Source organism: Dipteris shenzhenensis, chromosome 33, assembly GCF_047967505.1.
Source record: "Dipteris shenzhenensis isolate YYH24624 ecotype China chromosome 33, Dip_SZ_1.0, whole genome shotgun sequence".
NCBI lineage: Eukaryota > Viridiplantae > Streptophyta > Polypodiopsida > Gleicheniales > Dipteridaceae > Dipteris > Dipteris shenzhenensis.
Genome location: NC_141628.1, coordinates 16,483,088 through 16,501,101, shown reverse-complemented (window position 1 = coordinate 16,501,101; position 18,014 = coordinate 16,483,088). Strand labels below are relative to the sequence as shown.

At 41.6% G+C, this 18,014-nt stretch overlaps 1 protein-coding gene across 2 annotated transcripts; it reads right to left on the bottom strand.

Annotated features, from left to right (window-relative positions):
- Positions 1–10,379: 10,379 nt before the first annotated feature.
- Positions 10,380–11,623, bottom strand: EMB3105 (Ribosomal L18p/L5e family protein). 2 transcript variants are annotated; one of them, XM_087372133.1, is made up of 4 exons: positions 11,499–11,623; positions 11,323–11,414; positions 11,075–11,236; positions 10,380–10,991 (listed from the first exon to the last, which is right to left on the bottom strand). In XM_087372133.1, the coding sequence occupies exons 1-4, from the start codon at positions 11,617–11,619 to the stop codon at positions 10,842–10,844; spliced, it is 525 nt and encodes a 174-aa protein (XP_087228259.1). In that variant the 5' UTR covers positions 11,620–11,623; the 3' UTR covers positions 10,380–10,841. The 2 variants fall into 2 exon arrangements, with proteins under 2 accessions (XP_087228259.1, XP_087228258.1); XM_087372132.1 differs by having other exon boundaries at positions 11,323–11,623.
- Positions 11,624–18,014: the final 6,391 nt, after the last annotated feature.

The window sequence follows — 18,014 nt, the reverse complement described above, 5'->3', positions numbered from 1 at the left end:
ACAAAATTTTAAAAAAGTATAAATGAGATTACGATGAGAGTTTGATGTGTTTTACAATGCATTTAAAAGTACACATGTGACAATATCTTACACATCACTTGATCTTGGTGCAATGTTATGTACTTCACAATGACTCTATTTAAATAGACGTTTTACTTGCGTTTAAGTAAGGTAGAGCCATCAAGCCATTGATTCTTATTTTACACAACTTAGGAATCGAGAAGATAATAAATCTGCTATCCAACTCAAATTCATCTTCCTCTTAACTAAATGCCCCTTCTACAACAACATCCCTGGTCAACCGTTGCTCTCCACTTGAAAGCCATGCCGCCCTTGCAGAAACATTACATCCTTTCAGGAGACATGGATTACCAAAGCAATACTCCAAGTTAACAGCTGTCAATGGTTTCAAGTGATTGTGTCTCTTGGAGTGAATAAATTCATATGCACTCCAATTACACTCACATGCTCCCGATGACGCTACCACAAATAACACACGAGTTGTAATATGTTGTAGCTCTACCATCTCCCCGCCATATTCTTTCCACCAAGTTGGTGGACATGTGTTCTTTATTGCATCAATGTGCCAAGGGTCTCCAAACATACCTTCCCAATTTGTAAATAAGGATGCTTGGCTGCTATCATTTTTTGTGGTGGAAATGTATTAGGGACAGTTATAGCCAAGCAGCTATTAGGGTTAAAAACTACAACTTTTGAATTCCTTCTTATGGTAAAAATACATTCTCTAACTTGAAATACTATCCAACAACATATTTTACCATGCCAAATTGAAAACTTATCTCCACCAAAAGTATTTCATGTATCCCTCAAACATGCATGTGTTGTTTTCAGCATCTCTCACAAAGATGGCCCAGTGAGTGAAGGTGTCAGTATTGATTAGGTCATCTTGGTGAGAGATGATGATGAAAATTTAACAACCCATGTAAGATTAAGACCCTAGAACCTCCTTCTAACCCTTAAACTCCTCCTAAACCCTACAACCCCCAATGAAGGTGAAAGCCTTCAGATGCATTAGTTACAATTGATGGAGACAAATTTTCAACACGACATGGTCAAAAGGTACCATTGGATTTTTTATGGCCGAGAGGATATGTTTTTACCTAAGAAAGAATTGTGACTGATATTATTATTAACCCTCACATCTTTCAATCATGACAAACAATTGGTTAGTTTGTAGAAAGCTTCAATAGAATATTTGACGGATGGTGATCATGAAAGCAAATTTATGCAACAACTTTTTATCCAGGTTCATGCCTTACTTGCAAGCATCCTCTAATAATATGGCTTTCCAATTTATAAGTTCACCACACTCCATCTGAATGAACTTCCATACTCTTCTGGCATGAGGGAAAGCAACAAATAAATGAAAGACATCCTCCACAGAGTTTAGGCATCTCATACATTTGCCATCTCCTTTACCAATGCTGAGCCCTCTAGAGTTAGACCACACTGCTTTGTGAAGGATTAACCAAGCAAGACAAGAAATTTTCTCAGGAACATTTCTATTCCAAATTCTGTGAAATTTGAAAGACCATTTAGATCTATCATCATTCAGTTTCCACCTGTTGTTAAGGGTTCTAAATAAATCCTCCATATCTGTAGTGGGAGTTGGAATAGGTAGTAAAGACCCAGTTGAACCCTTTGTGTATGCAAAGTACTGAGCCTCCCTTCCAACTCACTTCTCCTTTCCATAAGTCTAGTCTTTCCATGATCAATCTCTGATGGTTGGTTAGGGAGAGCTCCCTTTTGATTTCAAGCCAATATTTCCACCTGAAAATCTCTTTATTCCAAAGATGACCCCAAGATTGGATACCATTCTTGAATTATTTCTTCAAAAGCCCCCCCAGATAGACTTCCACAGTGGACTCCCCTTGCATTTACAAGGTTCAGGGTTAAAAAGAGGACAGATAAAAGGGAAATTTTTCAAATTTGGAGCTTTGTAGGGTCTAATATAACTCATATCTCTCAAAAGCAAATGTGCCCAATTCTCCTCAGATCAGTCACTTGTTGCCTCTCCTGGCTGCAACATTCAGTTTCCTTGTGTTGGTTTCTCTGCTCAGTTCGACCCAAGGTCTTGCTGTGGTTCTACCTATTTTAGGGCAAGATTTGGATACTGTGTCTCTTGACCCTTCTGAGGGCCTTGCTACTTCTGCTCCTGATCATTCTACAGATACTACTACTGCTACTTCAGACTCCAAAGAGAAAACCTCTAGCTTCTCCTTCCACCTTTGAGAATCCCCTCTTAGTTGTTTTTTAGGATGTTAGCTTTTTGCTATTCCATGATGTAAGTACTAATGTAATTAGAACTGATAGTCCAGGGGAAATCTTTTGATGTGCTAAATGTTATAAAGTAATAAACACACTCTATTTTTATGCCAAAAAAAAAAAGAAAAGAAATCAGAGTAGTATGTGCATATGTGAGGACAATGACTATGTAGTGAAAGCATGTACAATGAATACAACTGAAGATCCTATACATAATGTGTATTTCCTCCTCTTAAGTTGTGGGTCATCCTTCACCTTTGGTTACTTGTCAAACATTGTATGATCATAACTGAACTCCTACTAAGTATCTGTAGCATCCGTGGAAAAAGATGGAGTCAGATTCATGTATGAAGATGATGATTGTGCATCATTGGAATCAATCTATGCTGATATGAGTGGGATTGCCTCAAACTGAGGACTTACCGTCAATTATTCCTCATGCTAAGGGCTTACTACCGAATGTGCCTCATGTTGAGGGCTTACCAAAAAGTGTGCCTCATGCTGAGGGCTTATCGAGGAATGTGCATGATCTGAAACTATGGGGGCTGATCCATGCTAGCATGTGGAACATCTGTGTCCAATCACTCAAGACCGATCAGGCTCGAGTCTGCATCATACATTGGTACATCCCCTGTGGCAATAAATGGTCAAAGAAGCTTCTCTTTCCACTCACAATCACATCAAGAGTCATGATTAGTGTGCCATCAAGTGCATGATGTGGATAACTCCATGCTGGAGGTGATCTGGTGCTTTATGCAAGAGGCTTACCTATGTACTAGTGAGAGTGTCTACCCATGAGAACGTTGTATGAGAGTTGCCACCACTGTGGGGCTTACACTAAACTATCAAAAGCAAGTCATTTGAGAATGTGTATATGCCAAAAATCAAGCCTGGAGTAAAATGATGAAAGTTGCACGTCAGGAGTAGCCAAGAGGTTGTACAAGGATGATGTGTATGTGCGGGAACCAATGCCAAAAATAGTCAACAATGTGTGACTTTACATGGGTGGCATGTGTGTGCAAGATGAATGCAACAATCTTGAATCCGAGAGAGGGATAAATCTACCAAGTGTCACACTGAGGTGTTGAAGTGCCAAATGCCAAGAGATTAAGCTGGTGTCACTGTGTGAATGTGTGCTCCGATGATAGAACCGAATGGGACTAATCCCGGTGGGAACTAATCGGGTAATGTGGCAATGGCTTGCTTGGCTTGGTACAGTTGGATCTCCTCTATGGCTAAGCTAGTCTATAGCTAGACTACATGTGGAAGCATCAAATGCAGAAAAATTATTTTATCTTAATTCAGTTTGTGTGCTAGTACGCTGCAGTGGATCAAGAGGTGGTTCTGATTATGAGGATTCAATGATGCTGATTGGTAGAAAGGTTAAAAGGAAAATCTGAGGTACTCAGCATGCAGACATGAGCTGGAAGCATTTTTGCTTTTTGGATCACCTCCAAATTCCACCTGGATCAAAAGTTATGGCTCCGGAAGGATGGCCAAATTTTGATCCCAAGAGGGTGATCAAAATGATGAGCTAGCATGGAGGGCGGTAGTAGGTGGTCACCTGCCAAATGAAAACCTATGCCTACACGGCACTGCTGACATGGATGTTGACTGGGCAGGCAAAGGTTGATTAGATAGCCTACATGGTAGTGATGATGTGGCAATGGGGTCATCTGATGATGTGGCTAATAGGGTTTAATGAAACCTAACCATTGTTAAGTAAACCCGGGTGATGTGGGTTAATTCTTGGCTAGGTCATAGACAAACCTAGGGTTCAGAGATTGACAAGTGGTAGCTGTTGCTATAGACAAGACAGTATTGTAGTCATTTCGTGGAGGCCGGTGCTGGTTTCGCCTGTGTTGTTGTGTGCTATCGGGTTTGAAGCAATGGAGAGGCGTTGTTTGAAGCAACTGTATAGCTTAGTTGCATAAGAGCTTGTTGAGTCGGCCCTTATTGATTGCTTTGGCGCTGAGAGAGCCAGTCATTGGCTGGAGTTGCCTGTATGTGGGCTAGTCTACCGGCTCATTGGAAAAGAAGGCGTTGGAGCTTGTGGGCGATCACCTGAGTCATCTACGCCATGTGGAGGCTGGTCATCGTCGCGGGCTATGGTTCCATTGAGTCGCAGGAGGCCATGAGCGTTGGAGATGCGTCAAATGGTGTAGAGCATGGAAGGTCAATGATGGAGGCAATTTGCTTGTGTAGACCTTGTGCGCGATGGAAGCAGCTTTGACGTTGGTGCTTGCAAGAGATGCCGCATTGTTTGGAACCTGAGGTTGTTGAAGCATAGCATAGGAGCTTTGCCCATGGGATCACTCCCCATTAAGAGGAGGCTCAAGATCATGTTGGGAGTCGCTGGAGAAGCCGTTGAGGTAGTAGTAGAGGTAGATGGTCACTCTTGGAGCCATGTAGAGGCTCACGACCTACATGTGTGCCCTATTGTGAAGGTCGCTGGCTAGTTGCTATGGGAGACCTTTAATCTGTCGTTGTCAATTTGTTGTAGCCTTACTCATACCATAGCTAGTGATTCGAGGAGCTCATGCATGAAGGAGAAGCTGACGTTGATGAACACCTTGTTGCTGCAGCGTGGTTGGGCTTGTGTGTCACCGAAGGAGGTTATAGAAGAATACCTCTTTGTAGGGGAGCTTCCCTTTTGATCCATGGGCTGACTCGAGGCTTAGCTGCTTTGTGAGCCGGCTTGTGGAATCTATCTTGAGTTTGCTAAATACTATCGCGGATGTAGTGGCTGAGTAGCTTTTGCCAAGTCTATGGTGAATGGTGCCTCTCTAAGCTCTACTTGCATTCTTGTTGTAGAAGCGCTCGCTTACATTCTTGTTGTAGGATGTAGAGGGTGAAAGCCGCTTTGCAAGTCATGTGTGCTAATGTTCCATGAGAACAAAACTAGGAGTAGAACTTTTGGCTGTCTAAGAACTCTCACAGAGAAAGGGTTATTCATGGGGTTAGGCCCATGGAGGAGTGTTGGTAGGTGTGTGTTCCTAACCCCCCTCATGGTAGCACCTTGGGAATATATTTAAAATCAAAGGGGTATTGAGGCCCCCTTGATGCACATGTGACATATGGATATAAGGAAGTCAATACCCCCTTGATGCACATGTCACACATGCATATAAGGAAGAAATCGCATATACAGTGGGATCATGAAAGGGACATGGTATATAATAAAGAAAGAGATTAGACCCTCCTTCAGTCCCGTCGGCCTTTTGTTGGGGGCTAAAGGAGGCTGAGTTTGGCTAGGAGGTGGGGGAATGGGACCCCCTATACTCAGCACTTCCAATGCTGGGCTGCACGAGTCTCGGTATAGACCTCCACACCTCCTCTCTGCAAATGCGGCCACCGTATCTCAAGCTCCAAGAAGCAAATTCCTAAGCTTTCTGAAGAAAATCGAAGGTGAAAGAAGCTCTACAAGATGAAGCAGAGGACAAATGAAGACGCCTCACAACAGAGGGCTGGTTACCTTGACGGAACAAGGGCTTGCGCTCTCTCTCGACAGAAAACTCTCTCAATGGAAGATGCCTCATGCAAGGAGGGCTTGGGAGTGGAAGCACCTAGTGCTTTGATACCATGATAGCGAAAGTGAGAGAGAGAGAGAGAGAGAGAGAGAGAGAGAGAGAGAGAGAGAGAGAGAGAGAGAGAGAGAGGAGTGCACATGATATAGCTACTTGTACACTATTTTGTATTGAACATGAACATGAAGATATATATATGAACCCCTTGAGGTTAGGGTTAGGGTTTGTCCCTATGCCTTAGAGGTATGGTGCAATTTACACCATCCTCAACAACTTGGAGTTGGATGTAAGAGCATGGATACCCTCAAGGAGAGGCATTGGATAGAGCAGGAGGTCCCCAGGGAGATCATTCCCCAATTCTTGTGTGACTCTGGTCTCTCTACAACCACAGAAGATTCCTACTTTTTTTGGATGGTAGGTCATGGAGGATTTCCCATCAGCCCCTAGTTGGAGCAGATGAGGGTGGATGACAAATGCCACTATTGCATAGATGGAGTGTTTGAGATGATTCCTCACTGTTTATGGGGATGCCTAGTAGCACAGAGAGTCTGATCAATAGATCTAACGCTAGTAGCGAGTGCATGCAGAGAGACTTCACATAGGGGATGGTGGTTGCTTGGCTCATGGAGGGCACAGACATGTTCTCGATTGACCCCATAGACCCTGCCTTTAAAATTTATGGCTAGACAGTGAACGGGATCAAGGCACATGAGGTGGCTCCTCCCAAGCAGGCGATTCCTGCACCTTTTGCCCCGCAGATAGTGTGTGGGAGACAATTGCTAGCATCACTGCATGGCCCATTTAGGTCTCCTTCTTTAGTTGGGTGATGGGAGGCTAACCGATCACTTCGGTGGTCACTTTAGGAACTCAATGCAGCAAAAAATGGTTGTTGATGCTAGCAACAAAGTTTCTAGAGCATACCTTTATGTGAAAGTAAAAGAACAAGTAACTAGAACACACAATAAGATTATCTTATGCATTAGGGGAATGAAAGACGGCTGCCTTCAAGATGAAAAGGAGAAAGACAGAGATAACACTATCATATGCTTTAAGAAGGGAGTACCACAAGTTCAATGGGATTAAACCGATATATGCAATATCAGCCAAAATGACACAAGCACAAGGAGGGCAACAAGAGCTAAGATCCTCAGACAAACTCAAAAGCTGTAAGGGTACAAAGATTTGGATATCTAAGAAGCTCAATCCAACCCACCTCAAAGAAAGAAATAATGAAGTTACCAAAGTAAAGGAAGAACACAAAGCAGGCAAATGGGCTAATTATTGAGCTGGGCAATCATTGAGTAGGCACTTTGAATCCAAACCCAAAGATTCTCAACCTTAAACTGATATTATAAAGAGCCACTTTATGATAGTATTAGAATGTAGCTATGCCCTATAATAACTCGAGAGGAGCTGAGCTTTGTGCACTCCCTCGCTTCTCTGGTTATCCAAATGAAGTAATTCAGCTTTTTGTGTGTACTTTATCTCATAGACCTGTGCGGTCTTCAGCAGACTTAAATAGATCTTTCTTTCTTTCTTTTCACGACAAATGCTAGAGCAACTAGGATTGGGAGCTCCCCAAAAGAGTGCAAGAGAGGCCTTCATGCAAAGACATCTTCCATATTTTTATGGTTTGCTCCCTAGCGAGAAAAACTTGGAAGATGGCACAGGCTATTATTGGTATTAGATATAGTTGGGATATACGTCTTCTAGGGGCCACTTGAAACATGATGCAAAAAAATTGGGCACTAATAAGAGCTTAAGATTTAGCAAATATGGCTCTCTAGGAATCTTGTTGAAATGGACAATGAAGAAACAAACTCATCTGCCATTTGAAGTCAATGGTTTAGGAAAAAGCCTTGTTTCTCGATACTATGTGACTTAGCCGTGATCGTATTAGAACATTCTCGAATCTGTGGCTCAACTAGAGGGTTAGGTTAATTGACAACGTCTATAGCCAGTATTGTTTTTGTTCTTGTAAGCCTTCAGCGATGACAATGTGACTGGCTTCTCTTTAGGTCCACGAGTGTTTCTGCACGGCGGCGAGTTCTATATGCTAGTGTTCAACTATGCTTTCACAAAGTTTCTCAAGCTCATAGCTCTCAGTTTCTCGTCCGCCCTTCACCTCTCTCATTCATTCAGCTCCATCACATGCCCAAGGACAACGCAAGCCTCTTCAATAGCCTTGCATTGTTCTACGTCAGCAGTGTTGGCAGCGTTGGCCTTGTTCGAGATTGGGTTGTTTCTCAGGCATTCGTGGGTCAGCTCTCGGTGTTGAAGGGTCATGCATCCTGCTGTCTGAAGGTGTGTTATTTGTATTTTTGTAATTCTCCAAGTATAAACCAAATTCTTTCCCATTTTGGAGAAGGGGGCCTCATTGGGTACAGGGACCCAATCAAGGGTCGTCTAAGGTGTTTTATTTGTATTTTTGTAGTTCTCCAAGCATAAAACAAATTCTTCCCTAGTTGGGGAAGGGGGTCTCATTAATATACCGTGCAGCAAGGAGAGGAGAGTGTCACGTAAGTTTACAATATACGCCTCCTATTGAAAAATGATGTTCAGTACACTTTCTGCCATTACAGATCAGTCTAACTGGAGATTCAATGGAAAGCTGCTTAATTTTGACCAAACTCACCCTCTACTAGGAGAATCTTATCAACTACTCCCTCAACCTCGAGTGTACAAAACCAAATCAAAGGAAAGGAAGCCTGTACAAGACGGATGCAAGAAGGCTGAGAGAGACTCAATCATGCCTCGTTGGAAGGCTCTGGACCTCATTAGATTAAGTGCAATCGCGCAACATTGGCTTTCGAACCTTCAACACAAGGACCTATTGGAAGACTAATATACCGTGCAGCATGGAGAGGAGAGAGTCACATAAGCTTACAATATACGCCTCCTATTGAAAAATGATGTTGAGTACACTTTCTGCCATTACAGATCAGTCTAACTGGAGATTCAATGGAAAGCTGCTTAATTTTGACCATTACATACATGTCGATATTCAAATTCTGTCGTCACTAAAACCTAGTAGCACCTGATCAACCTCAACCATACCATTTTGTCACCCTTTAGAGTATTGACTCCACGTTCAGCAGAACAATATCTAAGCTTTCACATCAACAAACCAACTTTGCACACATCATGACTAGCCACTCTATATAAAAGGTTTCAACATTTGTCTAGAATATAAGACAAGCCAGCTTTGCACACATCAAGACTCGCAACTTATATAAAGGATCTTAACATTTGTCTAGAATAAACCAGCTTTGCACACATTAAGACTAGCCACTCTATATAAAAGATCTTAACATTTAACATCAACAAACCAGCTTTGCACACATCACACTATATAACAGATCTTAACATTCGTCTAGAATATTAGAAGCTATCCTATCGCCTCCACCCCAGGCACCCTCTCCTCATCTCATCCAATCTTTCCTACGGCGCAGACAATGTTACCTGCTACTAACATGAACAGTTTTACTCTGATCTGCAGCCGTTTTTATCAATCCTGCCTAACTCTGCTCTTTCATTGGTAGAAAGCTGTCTAAAAGAATGAGTACACATTAGCTGGATGTAGTGCTGCTACCATGGGGTTCTGACTCTATCTGCATTATCCTACAAAGAGAGTCATCTTCTTATATCAATCCAAGGTCAAGTTCTTGCTGTGGAGTGATAAACATACAGCTTGAAAAAAGCCAAAAGCCAATGGCTCAATAACGCTTGCTATCAGCTGTCTGCAGCCCAATCACCAAATTCCCTCGAACACAAAACTATATGCACAGCACAAGTGCTGTTTGTGTCGTTGGCCTGAAATCGTTAGGCCTGTTAACACCAAGACTTACTACTCTGATACCCTGTCACAAAAGAGCAAACCAACTATAAAATCTCGCTGGACATCCTTGGAAGGTCTTTAAAGACACTTGATGAAGGACTGTCATGCATCACTCCTTTTGTGGAGAATTTGCTTTACTGCAATTACAGCATTTGGCAGGAATCGCTTATAATGAACAAAAGACTTAACATATGATGCCTTGGGCTCACATTAGCAACAATGCACTACATTGAGTACTGCAGTTGCCAAGCGTCATTCAACAAAATAGGAGGGAATCTCTCACCGAATGTTTAGACTATCCCATGAAAACTCTATTGTTAGATCCTTCTGTCTGTCTGCCAGGACTCCTACGAGAGGGATTTGGCACTTCAGACTCCACCCTTGGATTGTTAATTCTTAAGACGACTCCGCTCAATTTGTAGGAAGAAACGCTCCAACCAATTCCTGTGATCACGTTGGCTTACTATCATTCACACAGTAAAAGCCTTCACATGTATGGTTAACAAAACTAAACCCCAAAAAGGCCTCTGCCCCAATATTGATCATCAACGGACTAATTTATCATACGACAACTGCAAGAGCTGGGGGATAACACCTCTCTAGCAAGATCCCGGGTATGGTACTGGCGTGAATGGGGAAGACACTGTGCAACATAACCAACACTCAAAAACATTGCTTTTTCGGATCAGTATCCTTCAGTATACACGTGAAATGTCCACCAACTCCAATAAGATTATCAAGGTCTTGATTGAAGCCACTTACAGGGAACCCTGCCTCTAAAAACGCCTGTTGAGTGCCGAAGGAGTTAGTTTTTCAAAGAAAATAATCGAATGCAGCCCTCAGAACCTCGAAAAGAAACAAACACCTTGAGATCTAGCAGATGGCATTTGGGCAACAGGTGGGACAACGTCCTCTACATCTTATGTCGTTATGACAAGAGACAAGTTCTCACGCAGCAAATCTCAGTAGCCATCATCAGCTTTCAAATGGGAGCTGAAGCCAAGCCAACCAAGTCTTTTCCAGGCTATTCAGCCCACGAATTCTGATTAGAAAACAAGAAATTAATCTAAATTTTCCGCTTCACTCTCCCACATGCAGCCATTCAGACCTTGGCATCTTCCTTTTGATAGGGAGGATCACCTCCCATAAATCAATTGCTGCAATTATCGACCTGTTTAGAAATTGACCTTTCAGAAATCCAGACCGTTCTCCCGCGCTGCATCTGCAACCGCTTTGATGCGCCCATGGTAGACGAAGCCGCCCCTATCAAATGCGACTTTGGTGATGCCTTTGGAAAGACACGCCTTTGCTATCTCTGCACCTACTCTTTTCGCCGCATCCTGGAAACAAGAAATCATCTTTTAGGGATAGAACCTGAAGAATGCGCCCCAGAAAGCAGCAAAAGCAAAGCAGAGACGCTTACAACTGTAGGCCCTGATGTGAGCTGAAGTTCATCTCGTAGGTTCTTCTGGATCGTCGAAGCGGAGGCAAGGGTAAAGCCCTGAGTATCATCGATAACCTGTACGTAGATGTGCTGATTGGACCGGAAGACGGAAAGGCGGGGCCTCTCCGTGGTGCCGCTCAACTAACAAAGCAACGCTGCCTGCAGTCAGCGAGGCGGACAAGCTCAAAGAGCAGAGAGAGAAAGGCAAGAGAAGCAACGGGGAGCACCTTCTTGCGAATGCGAGCATGGCGGATTCGGATACCCTCTCTGCGGGAAGTGTCGTTGGCTGCGGAGATTCTGAGACGCTGGGAAGTGAGGCCTGCAAGGAAGCAAAATGCATGAGGGTAAAGGAGAGGAGAGGATGAAGAAGAAAGAGCAGGAAATGGGGGAGAGGAATGGAGACCTCCTCTGGGAGAGGATGAGGGGGTGGAGGTGAGGTGGGAGAGAGAGGAAAGGCCGGAGAAGTGTGAGGGGGTGAGGCTGGAGCTCAAGCTCGCCATCGCTATCGCCATCGCCATAGCCATTGCCCAGCAAAGCTCTCTCTGCCCAACAGGATAACGATTCCACAACTAAAGATAACTAGCCTTTTCACCTCACTCTCACAAACAACTAATCAAGGGGGAAATGGTGGTTTCCAAATGGGATTAATCAAAGTTTACTTGTCCCTTGCCCAGTCCCTCTCTCCCCCTAAAGCTAATCCCGTATGTCCCCACTTGGTAGCAAATGGTATTAGAGCATTAGTTCTTTCATTAGTTGTTGTGGAAGGGGGTAGGAAAGGTAAAGCTCGATTAAAGGTGATAAGCTAAGGTATTAAATTAGATGTGAGGAAGCTTCTGGGCTCATCGAGATTCTACCATCGAGCCTTCATAGCCTCTCGTAGGCTATAAAGAGGAGAGGGCCCCCTCTCCATCTCAGCCAACTGCTTCTCAACCCGATGCCTCCCTCACCGCACACTGCCCTTCAGCTAGCTACCACTCAACAGCGATTAATCAAGTTCCAACTTAGGTTGATCAGCCATCAAACGAGGCCATTAGTTGACGAAAATATGAAGCCTTTGTGATCTCCATAATTTTAGGAATAAACGAAGCCTCTACGTAGGGAACCTCCACACAACCTGCTAACCAAACCTACTAGTAATAGCCTGCTAACCAAACCTACTAGTAATTTCTTCAAAAAATTACCATCACACTACAAGTGTTCTCAATGGAAAAACGAAGCCATTAATGAGATATAGATTTTAGGAATAACTGAACCCATGAGAGAGATACAATATGGAAAACCATTAAGTTCACTAATGGAGAGTGGACATAATGGGTATAATAGTTGTAGTTATCGATTATATGTAATAGTTGTAGTTATCGATTTTATAGAATCTCAGAAGCTACTTCATCGAAGAGGACCGCAGCAACGGAGAGAGGACACTCTCAATTTTATACTCGAGCCTACTCGATTTATAGAATCCGAGAGCTTCCCCATCAATTCTCATGAAGAGGAGCGCAAGGATGGAGCTAGGTTTGACATCAATTAGGGGACATTCTCGATTTTATAATTATAGTTATCGATTTTGTACTCGTCCCTAATCAATTTTATAGAATCCGAGAAGCTTCTTCATCGGTTCTCATGAAGAGGAGCGCAAGTAGAAATGTGAGAAGGGGTTCTCCCCATCCAAAAGGAGCTAGACGGCCATGGGATTGAGGCAGTGGAAGAAAGGGGAAGCAAGAAGGGAAAATATGCAAGAGCACCCAAAAGGAGCTAGAGTAACAATGACACGATGACCAGACGCAAAATGACGAGGGATTTTTTAGGTGTAATTTTTGCATAGAGCTTAGGTTAATTTAATCTCATTGTCATAACTTAGTTTAACCAACATATTCGTAATAGGGGAGGGAGCTAATTAATTCAATTTCCCCTAAAAGTTCTCTAGGGGGACATATTTATAGTAATAGTTATAGTTATAGTCATAGTCATAGACATATTTATAGTTATAGTTAGTCTCTTAATAAACTATACTCGATAGAGTCTTAACAATTTAGACCTTGTAAGTCTACTTTTAATAGTTTAGACCTTGTAAGTTTGCTTCTAATCTCTAATGTATGATGCAAGAAAAATGTTGCCAGTTAGGCAGACTTATATGGCCATTATGAAAATAAGCCCTCCTGGGCTTTAAGGAATAGTGCTCCTTTTGTTTTGTGCCTACCTATTAAAGAAGGTTGTAATCAAAGATTTTTAATAAAAATTTATCCCCCTTCTTCTTCACAAAATAAAAGTTTACTTTTAATCTCAATCTCCCTTTGGCCATTATAGGCCTATTCCCATTACCACTTAAGAAGGACTCGTAAAGGATTTTAACAAAAGTGTGCATTATCATAGGGATTCGAGGTGTCCAACTATGTTAAACCTTTTTAATAGCATGTTAAAGATGTTTGAAAATTTAATCAGGTACTTTAAGGACGTTTTTTAAAGGGATACAAGTTGAAATTACAAAACAGGTGCTTAACTGAGGGTGGAAAGTGGGAATGCTACTTTATTTAAGATTTTTGTTTAAGTATTTTGTTTAAGGATACAACATGGGTACTCCTTGAGGACCTTGAAAAAAAGAAGCCATTGTGCTTGTAAATGGACGTCATAGTGTAAAGATGGACCATTTATGCATGACATAATGGGTATCAATGGAAATTAAATTGCAAAATATAATGGAAATGGAATTGCATTGTTAAGGGTTAACTTTGAATGTAGCTCAAGTAGTTATGTTGAGTTTACTAACTTAACGACGGCTGCAAAAAGGCCCAATTAATTGTTTTCATCAACATTCCTTAGGGAACCTACATGTTGATGGCATTATCTGAGGCCTACACACTCTTGGAGGCTTCTTGTAGTTTAGTGATTGAACTGAGTGAACGTTGCCTAATGCCACAGTTCTCTTGAATACAAGGCCACCCACAAAGCACTAGCTCAGAATATCTACAAACACCCAAAAAATAAGAACCGCTAGATCTAATGGCATCACCTTGCTCGAGCATGCTCCCCATTAAGCAATGACGGTTGTCTTTTCTTGATTTTCTTTAATCTGCATAATTTGATTGTACCCACTATATCCATCCATGAGTGAATGTATCTCATGCTGAGCAATACTTTGTCTAAGATGTTGTTTGTGAATGGAAACATGAATGGTTCGTTGATGGTTTGCTCATTGACTGCTTTATGGTCTGCATGCACTCTGCTGTTCATTTTCCTTCGGCACAATTATGATTGGAAAGAACCGATCCATTTTATAAATTCTACCCTTACCAATTGACTTATTTTGTCCTTTACCAACTTATTATAGTTGGGGTTCATTTGGTACCTTTGCTACCATATTGGCTTTGCATCTGGAGTGAGAGGAATTAAAGGTTGGATAAAATTCCTTTAGGTCCATGTATTCCCATGTTGAATACATCCTTATACTCTTGAAAGAGTTCTTGGGATCAGTTGAGGAATTGATAGAAAGCTCTTTATTGATCTGGATCAACTTCATACTCCTTGCAAACCCACATTGATTTCCTTGATGGCTTGCCCTTTTGTGGTTTGGTCGCTATCATTGATTTGGTTGATCCAATAGGCTAGCTACCCTTTGTCTGCTCTTTATCTTTGTTGAAGCCATGGAAGGCAATCACATTTGCTTTTGATGCATAAAATGCAAGCATCATCCTCGCTGATGACATGACCTATTGAAATTATGGTTGCCAATGTCAAGGTCATTATTGTCCGGTTTATGGGAGGAATGACTACATAGAAGGTTCCACAAAGCCGTCTAAAGCATCTCCCTTCACCAATTCCAAGCATGTCCTCCAAAAAACCACATCTATAGTCAGAACTCCATGTGGTTGCAAGAAAAGAAAGCATGCATGCAAACAAGGTGGGCGAGGGGTGACACATAAGGCCAAGGGTAGACCTTGGAGTCATGAACATTGTTGGGTAAAGGGTAGATCTTGGAGTCAGTCATAAACCTACAATGGATTGTCCACCTTTTAAGTGCCCTTGGACTGCTTCACCATAATCACTTCAACACTAATTACATTATCATTGAGTTAGCTTACTTAGTGAAGATAGTAATCCATTAGCCTTGGGATTGTCGACCTTCCTAGAGGTCTTATTAATGGTGCTGATTTTTACAGTCAAAGTATAAAATGTTGGAGGCTTATTACATCTCTAGTGAAAAGAGCTCCACTCTACTATTTGCTAATGATTCTATCTCACCTTACATTAATTGTCCCCCATCTTTTTATCTACTTCCTCTCCTCCCTTTCCATGCATTTCCTATCCCCCTTCATCCTCCCCCTTTTCACCCCTTTCTTTCTCTTCTCTCTGGCTTCCTCTTTCCCTTACATGAGTCAGTGGAGCATGTTCACACAAAAGGCTAAACCAGCCCATGCATTTGGCGCTAGGTGGCTATAGTAGCCTTTGTTTAAGAGCATAGATGGTGCTAGCATGGAGGAAACCCATTGGACCCCATATTTGGCCCAAAATGATGGAGGTAGCACCACATGAATGTGCTCTTAGAGTGCATTGATATGTGGACACGTAAGGTTACTATGGCTAGGAATTTACAAAGTTTGCATAGTTTCCACAACCTCTACCATCAAAACCAACCACATTAGGAAAAAAGGGAACTCATTTTGGGGCCCTGTAAGAAATTTGCTATTTTCTCATTTTTCTTTGCTCCAAAATCTACAAAAATGAACTGGCATTAAATTCTCCTATCATATTCTCTCTTTAAAGCAGGTTTTGCATCGTCCTCACTCATGCCGACGGTACATTTTCGTGTCAGAATCCCATAATTAACAATTAAGAATCTTTGTTTTTCAAATTTTTAAACCTTCGCATGAAAGATAAACATGGACTTATCCGAAGTATGGACTTATCGTTGTTGACTTATGTAGGCCGCAATATTCTATGGTCTGAAACTCATAACTAACCCTTATGAATCTTTGTTTTTTAAATTTTTAAACATCCCCGTGAAATATTAACATGGATTTATCACGGTAAGTCCATTGCTAACACTTTGTTTTATAAAATTTGGTAAGTGTGTGAAGCAATGGTACAACGTTGCTCAAAAAAATAGCAACATGCGACCACACCACTGAATAACAATCCAGCAAGAAGAGACTTTACCACCTCCATATTGATTTAGAAGAAGAGTATCCACCTATGCAAAAACGACGAAAGGGTCCACAAGTAGGTGCAATGCAAAGGGAGAACATGAGGATAGAAGGCTTATAGCATATCGATTTATGATGTGATGGAAGCATTTACCCAAAATGTCTAATCAATAACTCCTCCATTTTCCAATTTGAGAACACTACTGAACTTTGTGGGTGATGGCAATAAGGGCCTACTTGGATATGTCAAAGCTCAATTTGTGGCCGTGGAAATGTACAAAGGCTTTTATCAACAAGAGATGGGAATGAAATTGCAACAGGTAGCAGAAAACTCTAAATTGAAAGAGCAGCTATAGAAACAAACTGAAGAATACATGATGACAAAGAAGATGTTGAGGAAAGCCAAAAGAAAAGCCACACCCTTAGGAGATAGACTTAGAAATATAAAAATTCGTAACCTTGCAAATTTGAAAGCTGGCAGCAGAGGATGCAAGCACAGAGTTCATGAAGCAAGGTAAGTCTTCTTTTTCTTTTGTGATTTTGAATGCAACACAAAGACAATGATTACTTGATGATAATAGCAATTGAGCCTCGGAAAGAAAATGTTGGTCCTAATGCCCCTCCAGTAAAACAAATGAAAGGTTTACTAACAACTACTATTGCAAAAAGTATGCTAGATCAGAAAAAATTTAAAACAATCAAACGCAGTGTTGTGCAACAGTTTGTAGATACAAACAAAGTTGATGTGAACGTAATCCAAGGGGCACTCGATGACAGCAGAGTGAGCAGGAAAGCTTACACTTCCATTTTCAATGCAATATCTACAACCTTGAAAGATCATAGTATAAAACATGTGCTCTTACCGAAGCTTGTGGAAGTGTGGAAGTTAAGAGGCCTACTCAACCAACAAGTAGATGATTATATTAGAAATTGTATGCATATGAAGGAGTACAAAATTGACAAGGGGACCACTGTATATAACTCTTTTAACAACATTTTTGTTGATCTTCATCCTGTGCAAAGGAGAATGGTTAAGTTTTATGATATGACATTTCAAGCTTGCCAAGGGCTTCTAAAATTCATTATAAAGCTGGACCAATGTGAAATTATCAAGGAGAAAAAGATTGAATGAGTGGCCATCACTCCAATGAACAGAGCTCTTTATCCCTCAATTACAACAGCAAACTTAAAACACTTCAGTGTGAAATGAGAAAAGCGCATTTGGTGGCTAGGCGCATTTGTGGTAAGCACACACTTGGATTGAAAGTGGTTTTTTATGTATTTATTAATGTCTGAATCTTCAATTGTATTTTCAATGGCAAGTTAAGACAGAGGACCACCAAACTCTTGATTGGGTATTCCGATGCATAGAAATACCTGCAATTATTAAAGTTCAAGTTCAAGGAGAATATCTGCATGTTGGCAGCACAGGTGATTTCCAAGTTGATTGGCATATGTTAGGCGACCTCAAGACCCTCAAGTGTATGTTCAACATAAGCAAAGGAGGTGATTCAAAATCTCCATGCCTTCACTGCAAGGAACTAGCATATGCCATGGATCTCAAATGGTGGAGGAAGGCACCTAACAGAGATAAGGTTGATCCAAATTTCAAAGCCATTCTTGATATCCCTTTTTGTAATGTACATATATGCACATTACACAATTTATGTCAAATCATTGAGAAGTTGGTATTTTTGTCCATTTGCAGTATGGTGTTTGGAGGCACGTACACAATGCAATTAAAGATCATGAAGCAGACGGAATTGCACAAACTGTCAAAA

Coding starts and splice junctions, on each gene's coding strand:
- EMB3105 (XM_087372132.1), bottom strand. CDS start 11,619: ATGGCTATGGCGATGGCGATAGCGATGGCGAGCTTGAGCTCCAGCCTC. Junction 11,237..11,322: donor ATGCTCGCATTCGCAAGAAG/GTGCTCCCCGTT, acceptor TTGCTTTGTTAG/TTGAGCGGCACCACGGAGAG. Junction 10,992..11,074: donor TCACATCAGGGCCTACAGTT/GTAAGCGTCTCT, acceptor TCTTGTTTCCAG/GATGCGGCGAAAAGAGTAGG.